This window comes from Zonotrichia leucophrys, chromosome 4, assembly GCF_028769735.1.
Source record: "Zonotrichia leucophrys gambelii isolate GWCS_2022_RI chromosome 4, RI_Zleu_2.0, whole genome shotgun sequence".
In the NCBI taxonomy this organism is placed as follows: Eukaryota; Metazoa; Chordata; class Aves; order Passeriformes; family Passerellidae; genus Zonotrichia; species Zonotrichia leucophrys.
The window spans coordinates 1,079,455-1,093,624 of record NC_088173.1 but is presented as its reverse complement, the minus strand read 5'-3'; the positions used below and the strand labels follow the sequence as shown (position 1 = coordinate 1,093,624).

Here is a 14,170-nt window from a genome sequence, read left to right as displayed (position 1 = left end):
TATGCATATCAGAGTAGACATGAGTCTTTCTGAGTCATGTAATTTTGTCTGCAAATGTTGCCCAAAGCTAAAAACCTGCACAGAATCAAAATGTCTCCATGTTCATTGAGCCTTGCTGCAGTGTTTGTATGTTCTCAGGTCCTGCCCTCAGTGCTTTGCCCCTCTTCTCATTACTTATAGATTCTAGATTTCATTCTCTCTTGAGAAGAAAACATGGTTAACTATGGTTAACTGAAATTTATTTAAAAAGAGAGCACAAACAAGGTAAATACTAAAGCTGACTAAAACTTACTCTATTTCAACATTTAAAAAAATTCTGAATGAAATGATAGTCCATTTATGCCTAGCAAAACTGCAGCTAGCAGCTCTCAAATGGACACATTCTTTACCTTAACATACCATAAATAAAATGAATTCATCAGCCATATAAACATAAAATGAAGCTACCTTTTGAAATTCGTGGATGTGAGGGGTTACTAACATGACAACTGAGGCAGCTGTGGAGAGGACACCGAAAGCCCCTGTTCTCGAAGACAGTGAGATGGAATTTTTTCACACAAGCTTCGTGGTAGAATTTGCCACAGTGAGACACAACACAGCGTTTCACATCTGCCTTTCTCTCCTTACACACGAAACAGGTGTGCACACCTAGTGGCAAAATGATAAACAGAATGTAATATCCAAACACATAAATGCATGAGAGAGGTGTTTAAAATTCATGTTATGTATGAGGGAACTGCTTTTGTGGTATGAGGAGGTTTTTTTCAACAAATCAATTGCATTGCTTGATGCAATCTATTTACTTTAGCTCTTAAGGATTAAATACTGATCTGCTCAGATACAAATAAAATAAAGCAAACCCATTTGCAGTTGAAGCATACACAATAACACCCAAAGACTCACCAATCTGATTTTATGTTCTTATTTATAAGCCTCAGAATGCCAGGACAAGTAGGAATTTTTAGCTTCCAGTTTTTTTTAAACCAATGGAATAGGATGATGGTCTTGTCTGTGGTCTTCTGAAATTGAAGCAGGACTACAAACCAAAGACAACCATCCTCTAATCTTTTTTCCGGACTAGCTGGAACAGTTTTATTTTGAAGCAGTAGTTCCAACAAGGTATACTGCATGTACTGAAATGAGCTTATGAGCAAGAACACAAATCTTATGTAAAGTTTTGAGATTAAGAACTTCCAAGCAGTTATTACAGGATTAAAAGCAAATGAAATTAATAGCAATAAGGCAGTCTTTTAACAGGAAAAGCAAGACTGATGCAGACACACAAAGGACTGAAAAAGAACTTAAAACGTTTTGTTCACTGCTCTTTTTTCTACAATTTCTTAAGTCATTGTGACAGACTTTAAACCTCATCTCTAACTGTACTCAGAAAGCAAATAATCTGCAGTTATTGAGGCAATGGCATTCTGATTAATTTAGCCACGTTGTAAGAGAGTTCTCACCGAAAACAGGGTGAACTTTGTAAAATGTGGCACACTTAGTGGTACTCTATGAACTCCCACCCTGTCCCATCCCAAAGGATAAGTAAGGGTTCTCTGAGGATACATACTCTGTCCAGGAGGATATCCCAGATCAATGTATGGGAAAACTATAACTTTTTTTTTTTTTTTAATTAATAGAAAGGGACAAACTTGCCTGATGTACATTCACTACAAATGAATTTTCCTGCTGGTCTTCCAGAGAGCCCAAGGCAGCTCACATGAAAAGCTCGATAGCAAAGTCCTTCACACAGCAGGAGATCACCTGTTTTTTCACACAGCTTTTACAACACAAAGGCATTGAATGTTAAAGAAAAGTTCATATGTGGAAAAAAACTGTTTTCTTTATTCCTTTTCATATACTGCTCCTCAAAATATCTTTTCCCATTGTTGAAATAAAATTTAACAAGTGAAAGATAATTTTACAAGCATTGTCACATGCCCTGAATTCAAGTTCAAACAGGTAACAGAATCATTAAACCACTAGAAATATCCCTCTCAGACCATGGTTCAGGAGTAAATACAACCTGACAGAAAAAAAGGAATAGAAAAAAAAGCTGTAAGAGCTATTCCCTGATCACACTGATGCATCTGAGTAGGGTTAAAAAGCATCCTTCTTTTCCTTTTCCTTGGCAAAAGGGAATCAGTCCAGTTGGCACAATGATACCTCTATGTCTCAGTGGTTAGCAGTGACACATGCATAACTAAAAATGATCCCACCAACAACAGCGGTGGCAGAATTTAAGGACTACCCAACATTTATAGACAGATACAACCTTATTCCCACTATGTACAAGAAATGGAAATGTAACTGTGTGCCCAGCCTCCCAGAAACACATTTGATCTGGACTGTGTTATCATTTCACAGCCTAAGAGCCCTTCTAGAGCAGTTTGAGGAAAGGCTTCTGCTTTCAGTGCCTTCCTGCCTGCACAGCACAGCAGGGCAGTGCTGCCATCTCTGCTGCAGGCAGAGCACAAACCCCCCTGGGCTGGGCTGGGCTGGGCTTCCTCCTCTGTGCTAACAGAGAAACCAGCAGCTCTCCTGCATCATCTGACCAGTCACCTGGCAACACTCTGTGCTTCTCCTGAGCTACAAATTATGCTTATCTTACAGACCTGGAAACTCAAGCAGAAAGGCCAAGTCATTTACTGGAGGTCAAGAAAAAAATAATTAGGTATTAAGAATCCCATTTACTGCCATGGCAACCTCATCGCTAACAGACATCTCAGACACACATGATAAACCTGTTTCTGGCCTAATATTGTCATTTTCGTTTTTAAAAAGACCTTTTCTAGGAAAGCTCAGGAAACACAGCCCAGCTAAGGTCTCTCACCTGACACACATATTCTTTTTTTGTTCCCACTCCTCGCTCAGATTTTTTGGATGATATAGACACTTCAGTCTGAGTCTCATCAGCACTCTCATAGGGGGACTCTGAGCGCTCATCTCCTTGGCCATCAGAGATCTGAAGATTAAACACAGGTGTTAGAGAAAGCAGGCACACATGGGCAGCTTAGCACAGCATCAGAACTGATGGAAGCACACACACTGCAACTCAGACTAGCAGGTTTAGGCACGCTCTTCTGGTTTTGTTTCCCCCACCTTCAAAAAAACCACCTTGATTAAAACCAGAATATGCATTTGTGGAAGTCTCATCAGAAGGATTACACAACAATCCCCCTCACCAGCAGCCAAAACAGAACACCAGAACTTTGCAATATGGCATTTTATTTACACTCAATTCTAGAATACAGTTAGCAAGAAGTGCCTAGCCATAACACAGGGATATCTTCAAATCCCTTGAATAAAGTCTTATGATTTATGAGAGAGCAACAGTCAATTTTTAAAAAGAAACTTGGTAAACTCCAAGCTGCAAAGTCTCTGACCCTAATATTCTCCAAGGAAGTGTGAACAGCATATAGAAGAGAGGAAGAAAAGAACAAGCAGCTCTCAATATGTTTAAGGAACATTACAGTCAACAATAAAATCAAAATACTACAGAAGATAGCCCTGTTATGGATAAATATCATATAACAGATATAGATGTAATAAATATGGGGTGTTTTTAAAAATAGCTGGAATTTACTTTAAAAAACCCATCCTAAGTAACATATTTAAAAGAAAATACAGGGTTAGTTTTCAGTTCAATAGAATTTAAGGAGGTTACCAGACATCCTTAAAAACCAAGTAATTTGTCTCATCTCACATTACACCAGAAGATGCAGAATTTCATGCCGTTGCCCCCAGATGATACTCAGTGATTTGTGCCTCACTAAGTACATTCTCCAGGAGAAGATCACAATTTGGAATTGAAGAGGAAGACTTAATTTCTCTTTCAGCTCATTCTAATGGTTATTCACACATACCATCAACAGCACTGCCTCCTGTCCCTTCTGGGCTGTCTAACTGCAGCTCACAGTTGATGCTGCCTTCTCCAGGCATTTCAGCTACATTAAAACTCCCTTGGAAGCACACATTTTCCTCCTGTGGAAGCATGCTGCAATTAAGCCCGTTCCAATCCTTTTTGTTCCATGCTCTAATTTTCTCCCTAGCGTACTTTTTCCAGCATTGAGAGAGCATTTTAGTGGGGTTTCTCTAAACCTTTTCTGTGCTTTAAAAAGGTTGTTGAAAAATCAACCATGAGAACTGGAGGCAATAACCCATTATAAGTCTTGCAAGTACCATGTCCAAAGCAAGCCAATATGATACCACTCTTCTCCACTTCTGTTCTGCTGTGCAAGAATCTCCCCAGGTCTCTTCAATACAGGACTGAAAGTCACTCTAAACTGCTGTGCTATTTAAGAGATCATTTTTGCCAACAGCCATTTGCCAGGACACAGACACCCCACTTTATATGAAGAATTTACTCTCTGTTTTCAGACACAGAATCTCATATTTATCTACAGTAAACCACCTTTTTCTAAAAATGGCCCAGCTACATGCTGGAGGCAACTACATGCAACCTCCTTATCAACCAATCCATGTTATGTGCAAATTTATCAGAGATTATTGTTTTGAAATCAGAAAGAAAAATCTAAAATCAAACCAGGCCTAGATTTAGTTTTTATAAAATCCCTTTAGAAACACTGGTTTTGAGTGATTAATTTTCACTGCTGCTGCCAGCTAACTTGCATTCCTCCATTCAACATTTGCTTTCCTTGATCATGTCTAAATATATTTTGTAAATTGGATCAGACTGACAGTTCTTGGTTGGTTGGTGGGTTTTTCCCCCCACATTACTTACAAGGGTATAAATTCATTTCCTCTGTGCAAATTCATACTTCCACTTCACCTAGGAAAATTTCTATAAATGGAGTGATTTGGAGATTCTGCCAGACAATTTCATAAGCGGTTAGAAGAAACTGCAGGTAAAATTATTGCTTTGTTCAGGCACCTGGAAATCTCTGTCTTCTGGAAGGAGCTGTGAAATAGTGACCTGCAAAATTCTTGCTGGGAAAGGGCAGATAAAGGAAGGCAGCGTGGGAGCACGGCAAAACCACAAACCCAATTTCCCTTATGCTTTAAGTAAACTTACACACATGCTCATTTCTGTTTAAACTATTCCCACAGAAACATTAATTAGTGGCACACTGCTCTAACATTTTTAGTAGCTCATTATGTTCTTGTTTGAACTAGCCAGAATTAGTCATGGTTAGAACAGAAAAAAGGAAAAGTAAGCTGGAAGGTCTTAGATCTGCATTTCTTTTCCACTTAAAAACAAAAGAGAACTAAGCAAAGCAAAGCAAAACAAGCAGTCTTGCTGTAACCTGACGCTGGGCTTCCCACCTTTCCCCTACAAAATACCTAAACCCAGAGAAAACCCATTTGTGAGCACCCCTTGAGTTAACACAGTATTCCCAGCAGCAAGAGCCACAGAGCCTGGCCCTTGAGGAAGGTGCTCCTCTTCCCCCAGCTCACTGCTTTTAAAAACAGAGCAGAGAAACAGCACATACCCAGTGATAAATTTATTCAGTTAAGAGAATGAGTCAAAGCAATGTTTCCCAAGATTTTCCTTGGTTTATACACTCTCTTCAACCAAAGGATGCAGATCTCTATATGGAAATGGAGCCCTATTGGCAGAAGGCAGTTTTTCAGAATCCCCCTAGATATGGGTGACAAAATCCCAGCCATTTGTGAACCTCAGGCTGACATCAATTTTCCTACAGAACAGAGATTTTGCCACCTCAAAGTGAATGCATCAGCCCTTTATTTAAATTAAATGGTTACTGAGCCAAAAAAAGGAACACTGCTGGCAAGAATCAAACCCAACATCACAAATGCAACCACAAAAGCCAAATTCTATCAGCTCATTTCAAGAGAAATCTTGGCAATTTACATCCACCTACAGATTATTGCCAGGTTTCAAGCACAAATACCAACACATGGAGCATGAACAAAATACCCTCAGTTCATCAACTGAATGGCATCCAGGCTGAGAGTATCTTTCAAAATCTCTCCTTTACAGCTGTCAGGAGTCTCACACACTTTACAAATCAAATGCTCTATTAAGCACCAGTTTTGTGTTACACAGACAAGACCAGATAGCTGCTCATGGCTGTCTCAAATGCTGTGAGTCACTCCATGCACAAGCAGCTCAGTGATACATCCCTGTAAATCATCTTTACTTTGTGACTGTTCATCCTTGCCACCATGAGCAGAGCTTTAACATCCTCTCCAAAAGCCATAATCCATGCACAGCTCAGTGATACAACCCTGTGGCCTGGTGCACACTGCAGGATGCATTTCTTCATGCTTGCCACCATGAGCAGAGCTTTAACCATCCTCTCCAAGAGCCATAATCCACACACTGCTCACACACTTCACTAGCAGATTTCACAGCTCAGGGCCCTAATGAAGGGGAAGGGTAGCAGATTTCCTGTCATAAGAAAGGGATGCATTTCTTTAAGAAAATTTAATTGGACCCTTATTTGTATCTTGCAGGAAGTGACACACTGTCTACCAGACATCTTTGAGGAAAGCTCCCTCTATGTAGAGAATTCGAATTCAACACCTCAGCTCCTGCAGTTATCCCAGAATAGCCAATGGAAATGTCAGGGAAGTAAAAGAGCATCTGTTCCCTGAGGCCTGTGGAGAAGAGGCTGAGCCAACCCTTCATCCAGTGTTTCTCAGAAATAACTTAGAACCTAAGAGAGGAACAGCATGAGGTGGTTGGGGAAACTGCACTTGTACCCCCAGCAAGCTGTAGCAGCCCTAACAGGCTCTGATTCATCTGGGGGACACTGAGTTTTGCAATTAAAATATGTGTAGATTGAAACAGTCACTAAGTAAAGATGATTTACAAGAAGATTGCTAGAAATCAGCTCATGCTGATGTGACACAGCCACCTCTGCAATGAAACAGAACACTTCTGGGGAAGTTTTTAACAGTTCACATACCAGAGCCCAAAACACAGCCCTCAATACAATCTGGACAGGTTTGTGGGGGCTTCTTACTTTACTTGTTAAGTCACAAATATACATCCTTCCCTTGTAATCATACCAAAGCTTGTCTTGTCCTTGCTTTTGTAATATAATCCTCCTAGCAAAGAAAATGGTACATAATTAACTCTTCTGAAATTCAGGCTGCGGTTCAAAGTAATCAACCTTTAGATTAATGGCAAAACATGTTAATTGGCAATTTGTAGCTATTTTATTCTGCTTTACATTTGCAGTAATTTCTTATTTCTCATAAAGGCAAAGGACTGTTTTAAAGAGCATAAATTCAGGGGGGAAATGCCAGGCTATTCACCTCAGACTTTAGGCAAGTGCCAAGTTTCTGCGCTGAAATTGTACCTGCCGATTCTGCCATCATCTCCTCTTCAGCAGTTACTGCTGCTGTGACAAGGACACCCTTCCTCTGCTGAAGTGAGGATCAGTGCAAGCACCATCACCTTCACACACTGCACACCAGTCAGGCTTTCCTTCCCTTTCCCTTCAACCACTGAACATCAACATTATTTTGTGAGAATTTGCCTGTAGAGGCTTTCACACTTCACTGCCTGAACACGGAGCATGAGTGGTATTTCAGAAATCAAATGCAGCTCCTTCTACTGGAAACCCTGCACCTGCATCCACAGGTGAGAAAAAGGGAGGAAAACAGCCTAAAAACCAATTCATGCTCTTCATGTGGGGCAGGCCAGAACTGACTTCAGGGGTTAGTGAGGCTCCAAATACCATTGCTACTCACAGAAATGACCAATTTCCCATCAGGCTCCCAAGGCAATCCTTCCTTTCCCACGTGTCTCAGTCATTATTCACTACTTACACACATAAAACTCAAAAGGGAACATGTAGGAAACACATTACTGCATTTTCCCAAGTTCCCCATCGCTTTATTATTGAAAAAAAATTAACTACTCAGTCAAACTAGGACAAAGTTTTGGCATCTCCGTAAATTCTTTGTGATTAGCATTGTATTTTTACCCTTCAAAAGACAGAAATTGTAGCAATGGGTCATTAAACAACTGGGTTTACTCATCTCAAGGTATTTTGAGCATACATTTTACACCACTACTGTATTTTTGGAACAGTTACTCAGGCCCACAACGGTACAGGGATCAGCATATAAAGCCTTCAAATCCCCCAAAGTATTTTGAATTTTCTTTTGAACTATATGCTAAAATTCCCTGTTCACAATAACCAAAGAAGTGCCTAAGGGATTCTTTCAGACAAATGCCAACCTATTTTTAGAAAGACTATGTAACAATGCTTGTAAAAGCCATCTTCAGCATGAATTCATAACTGAATGAACATGCTTTGCACACTGCAATATTTGATGTACAAAGCCAGATTACATCAGCAAGCATTGCTGAACACTGGGTAACTGTTTAATTGCTCAGTATAAGGGTGATATTTACTTTTTCTTCCCGCTTCCTGGACTACTTCTGCCTGTTATGTGCAAAAGGGACCTACATGTGCATACAGATGCAAGGACTGTGGGTAGAATAATGGAGTTTCCTTGGCATGATTATATTGAGTAAATAAGTGTTTGGTTTTCACAGAGGTTGCCAAGCAGGCTTAGAGGAGGAAATGTGTGCAACCCTACACAATAGTTAGAATAAGAAAACACACTAGAGCATTGAGAGGAATTAAACTGAGTCAGCTATGCGCATTTTCTGAGTTTATATGTTTATATTCTTAATTTTGTCCTTTGTCTGAAGCACTCTAAAATGATTAAAGGGTGGTAGGCAGGAAGTCAATTTGACAGAAGACTCTATACACAGATTTTGTGTACAAAATCACTCCTCAATGTTTTCCTCCTGCAAGACTTCCTCCAGCTGTAACACGAGTCCTGCAGCTGCAAGACTGAGCCTGAGTGAACTGCACAGCTCACTGCACCACCAATTAAAGGTGCAAGGACAAGCACTAACACAGGGAAACATTTCTCACAGTACATCTAAACACTAAACCCAGGTCTACTACAATTTTTAAAGCATTTCTTACAGCCAGGTATCTGATTCCAGGCTCAGCCACACACCTTGGCAGAAATGCAAGGCAATTCTTCATTCCCTCTGGCTTTTTACAAGGAAGAGTTAAATGCTAGCTGGGATGTACACTCAGCTTGCATATTTCTAGAACCACGTGGGTGAACTTTGCAAATGGTATTGTTCCTTTCACATCTGGGTGGCTGAAATGTCACTTATTTTTTAAAAAAAAGGTAGTGACATATTCTCAGCTGGCATCCAATCATATTGATACAGGATTTAAGCTGTGATAGACTGGAATTTAAAAATTCAAATCATGCTGTGGCTCAAAGGAGTAGATGAAGTCAAATACTGATGTAGACATTTGCTCCACCCACTTGAATTTTTTTCTTTTTTTTCCTTCACTTAAAAATGTCTCCTTCCTTTCAGACAGCTCCAAAATCAGAGCAAATACCAGAGCCAGCAAAATCACTGCTCTGTAATTTCAAAGAAAAAAAGGTTCAGAAATTCTAGGTCTGAAAATAAAGTGCCTGTACTCATGCAATCCAGAGCCTGGGAATTTAGGAAGTTATGACAGTAAGAACAAAAAATTGCAAACAATCTGCTTGATCAGCTGGTGACCTGGCTTATATTAAATGTGCCTTTTGTTTTAGATTTAGGATTGAGTCTTCATTTTCAACAGCTGATCAAAGAAAGCATCCTTGCTGGCTCAGTGTTACCCTAGGAGGTGGGCAGGGGGTCATGGTGTGTATTTTTTCCTTCCCTTGAAGTACTTCCTGGCTAAAGGCCGTCCTGAAGGACCAGCATCAATATTTGCTAAGGCAAAAACTTCTGTCTCATGGAGCAGAATCAAGTCTCAAATACTATTCACTGTGTGTTGGCAATTGCACAATGAACATCAGCACTGCTGTGCTCATCAGCTTCCCTGGGACCTCCCCTCTCCTAGATCCAACTCAGACAAGGTTTTCCTGCCATGCTTGAAGGCTCTAAACAAATGTGGAAATTCAGATTGAAGAAGTTGTTAACATTTGAACATCTATGGTGCCTACACTGGAACAGGCTCCAACAGATGCTACTCCACCAGCCACACACCTCTTTAGACTTTTTCAGCTACCAAAGCACAACTTTTGTCCAAAAAAATTTCTTCAAAAAATCACTTGATCAATTCACTCTGTCTAATAAAAGCCCTTCTTGTATTACTCACATCTGCTTGTGTAACAGCCTTCTTAAGCCTTAAGAATACAAGCTTTGGTCTTAGTCATTCAAGACAACGACGTTCTTCTGTCACGTTCTGTTCAAGCAGTAACAGCAACACTAAAGGACACATTTTCTGAGATCCAAAGAAGGGAACCCCTCCCACTTCCCACTGGTTTCCTTGAGCATCACTTGCTTTAATGCAGGCTGTAGGACATCAAAAGGAAATACACCCCACTATGTACATTTACCTTAGAGCTAGGGGTACATCAAATGAAAACAAAGCATGGCAGGAAATAATTTCCTCCTGCTTGCTTGGCAGGCAAGTCTCCTCCAGGGCAGGAGCAGCAGCATTTATAAAAGAAAGGGCCCACAAAGAGTGACTTGCACCTTTTACAGGGATGTCTTAAACAACATCCTCTCAGGTCACCTGCCATGATATATATTATGATCATATGATATTAACATATCATATACAAAAGATACACAGCATCTTCTCACAGGCAATTAAAGAGGCACATCTTCATGAGCTCTGAATGCTGCTGCCCACTAAGTTTCACTTTCCTTAACACTCAGGACACAGCTACAATCTCAGACTTCCTGACAAGACTTTAGAGTCAGTGATTTCTACACCACAATCCCCCAGGAGGAAGTGGGCTGGGCTGGCTAAGAGCTCTCTCTATAAAGCTTGGGGGATGCATGTTCTGATAAACTCTTCCACCTTTCATACAGATAAACCCCAACTGCCTATTTTTTTCTTATTAACAAAATCTAAGCAGCTAGAGGGTTTGAGTTTGTTTTGGTTTGGCTTTTTACTCTAAGAACAACTGATGTAAGAGTAAGTCAATAAGCAACATACAAACAGGTCAGGCTGTATTGAAAAGACAATCTATCGTGCACCCACACAGAGACAGAAAAACTGACAGAGCCAATTGAGTTACAGTTAACATTTCCTTTATTTCATATAAGAATTCCTGAACTGAATGAAGAGTGATATTTTGGCCCATACTGCTAGACTAGATAAATTCTTTAAGTATGCGGTGCCACAGTGTACACAGTACTGTAATAGCAAAAAAAAGACAGCCTGGGACAAGTTTCATTTTTATTATTAGCAGGAGTTAGACGTTTCAGATAAGGATATTATGCATTTCTGAATTTGCCTGGAAAGTTAATTAAAACTATGAGAACATTTTAAAACAGTATAAAATTGCCTACAGATACTCATGATACTTTGGTAGGGGATGCAGAATAAAAACCTACATCATGTAAACATTCAGTTAACAGATACTCTGCACTCTGAAGCCTAAGTAACACACAAGAGGAGAATAAGTACACAAGAAACTTAATTTTCTACACAGAATGTGCTGTCAAAGAACAAAAGTGAAGCTTTGAAATTTTTTCCATGTGAAAATAGAACCATTGTAACAAAACTGTATGGTCTGGTGAGTGATGCAGGTCATGTAAAATGTTAGAGGCTTTAGCAGAGGTTTAGCAAGGAACAAGTCCAACTACTTGCAGTGTTCCATAAAAATGTACCCCTGATTGCTTACTGGGGAAAAAAAATAAAATCATAGGCATACAGAAACAAACACAGGACACAACTGTCTGCTAAAACACAGGATGTAAGGTGGCACTATATATTAAGTTATCCTTAAGCAATGTTTAGAACAGAGAATTATATTTGCAGGAAGCTTGAATGAAATGCTAGAAGCACGGTGATTTTGTTTAACAACCTGCAAGGTCAACAGCAACTGCTTTTTCTTTAAATCAGGAGTTTGTTTAAAATAACATGAATTCCCTTCTTCCTTCCTGTTCTTAGGATCAAAAAGTCAGTTATTTTCACCTTCAGTAAAAGTTTTTAGTTGCATATTCTAGGACAACTAGACTCCAGGGATGATAAATGTACTTTTTGAGTTGCAAGCTGTGCATGTCTCATGACTGCCTCCTCAAGCAAACACCTTACCTTTTAAGAGTTGTACATGTTTTCTCCTTTGTGTTTACATGCTAATGCCCATTAAAAATGCAGATAAATGAAATCTGTCTCAAACCAATAATGGGGGAAAAAAATCCACTGTTTAATATGAAGAAAAAGAGCATTAAGGCTTGCATTATTATAAATTGCGTTGTTAGGCCTTGGAAACACAAGAATTTGTAGCTATAACCAGGAACTGAGCTTGTTTTGACACTGGTTGCCACAGAAGGGAAGAAAGAATTCCTCTAAGGAAGATGTAATGAAATTAAAATAAAAGCACCTCTTCAAATCTTTCCCAGGCTTCTTTAAGCTGCCATCTGCTGGCCAGCTCAGACTTGAGGGTGTGATGAAGGACAGGCTGGCTAACTTAGAGAGTATCACATGTGCTTTATTTTGTCCTCTCTTAGGCAAAGATTACAGTTTTTTGACAAAGTTTGTAAGTAGTACCTATGGTCTGCACCATACTTTGACACTTATCTGCTGTCAACAAATTCATCCAGTTTAATGAAGCCAGACAATAATCACAAAAATTGATTGAAAAGCTAAAGCAGATATGTTTCATGCAAACACACCAGGTGTGCTAATAATCCAGCAGTAATGGTAATGTAAAGTCTTTTTTATTTATTAAAAAAATACTGATTACACTCTTACTGGCACCTACTACATTATTGGGGGGTGGAGGGCCAAGGTAAAACAAGAAATTAAAATACACCATCTGCATCTCTTCTCACAAATATGTGCTTTTGGATGCTTACACCAAGTCTTACATAGCCAGTAAAAAACTACTCCAAGCTTTTGCAGACTCCAGTGTTGAGTATCTTTTTCACATCTGGCCCTACCAGTTGCTCATTAAGAATTATATTTCAACAAAATCATATTTCACACAAGTGACTTGAGTCAAGTGCCTAGAAGTAAAATTGTTTAGTTTCAACATTAAATGCAGGTATGAAATTCATTTATTCCTGTATAAACACTTCACTGCTTCTGTCCACCCCTCTTACAACAACTTCAAAGCCCAATTTTTTGAAGGGAGTGAACCTTTAATCTCTAATATGTCACATCTATAAATCTGTTTGAACAAGTCCACACTCCCACTCTTATCTCCCTCTCAAAGTAATTTATGAACTGAAAATTTGGCCATGCCTGATTTTATAGTATTTCAAATAAACCCCATTTAAAAAATATCCCCTAATAACAACAAAAGGCATTTAAAATATTTTTTTAAATGTCAAATAAGATGCATCTTTCAAACAAGAAAGAACTGAGCACATCTTTCCTAGAACCTGGTTGAAAAGGACAAACATTTAAGGGGTCTGTAGTTAACAACAGTTCTTGACAAATAACAGTCACATCCAGGTTCCATTCTGGAACAAGCTGTTCACAAAGAGTATGGGAGAAAAAGAAAGGAGAAGGGAAAAAAAAGACCAGATTCCTCCTATATACACCTTGTGGAGATGTATGTGCTTGTAGAATACACAGAATTTTTCCTATACTTGTTAAGAGAGCACCTCAACGAACACTTAGAAGTTTTATAGTGAACACAGAAATGTGAAAGTTAATCATTAAATCTACTTAAAGTTGAGAAGAATTACATCCTACTCAATTAGCTGTGCAAGGCTTTCACCATTACCTGACTGTGTTTATTTTTAAAAAAACTTTCCCTTAATACTGGGAAAGTTTCTCTCCACATGAATGCTCTCAGGACACACACATATTTAGCTGTTTAGACAAGTGCTAAATAAAAATACAAAAGGGGGAAAAGTTTTTAAGAGCCACCCACACAATCCAGAATTTTTGTCTTTCCTTGTTTTGTAGAGCAGGTCAATAATAATTTCTGAAACACATGCCTGACATTTTTGTTTTATTTAACAGCAAAAATATATCTAATATAGAAAACAAACTGGGCCCAATCCTTAGTTGGTCCAAGTTCAGGTCAGTGTAGCTTTAACCAGTCCAAGGATTTAGTCCATTAATCTACTTCCCCCTGCACCCAGTCCCCCAAAATTATTTAACAAGGTGTGTTTTCAGTTATGCTGTTTGGGACTTTTTTTTGGATATTTTAACCCTTTAAAAACAATTAATTC

General features: G+C 39.1%; 1 protein-coding gene across 9 annotated transcripts in view; it reads right to left on the bottom strand.

The window, feature by feature from the left end:
• The window catches only part of NSD2 (nuclear receptor binding SET domain protein 2), a 99,996-nt gene that overhangs the window by 12,457 nt on the left and 73,369 nt on the right, over positions 1–14,170 (bottom strand). For 7 of the 9 annotated variants that reach the window (XM_064710186.1, XM_064710183.1, XM_064710185.1 and 4 more), the window contains 3 exons: positions 2,831–2,962; positions 1,654–1,777; positions 448–648 (listed from right to left, as the gene is read on the bottom strand). In XM_064710186.1, coding sequence (XP_064566256.1) covers positions 448–648; positions 1,654–1,777; positions 2,831–2,962 — 457 coding nt within the window. Of the gene's footprint in view, positions 1–447; positions 649–1,653; positions 1,778–1,944; positions 2,963–14,170 lie in introns of those variants that run through there. The other 2 variants (XM_064710189.1, XM_064710190.1) reach the window with 2 other exon arrangements.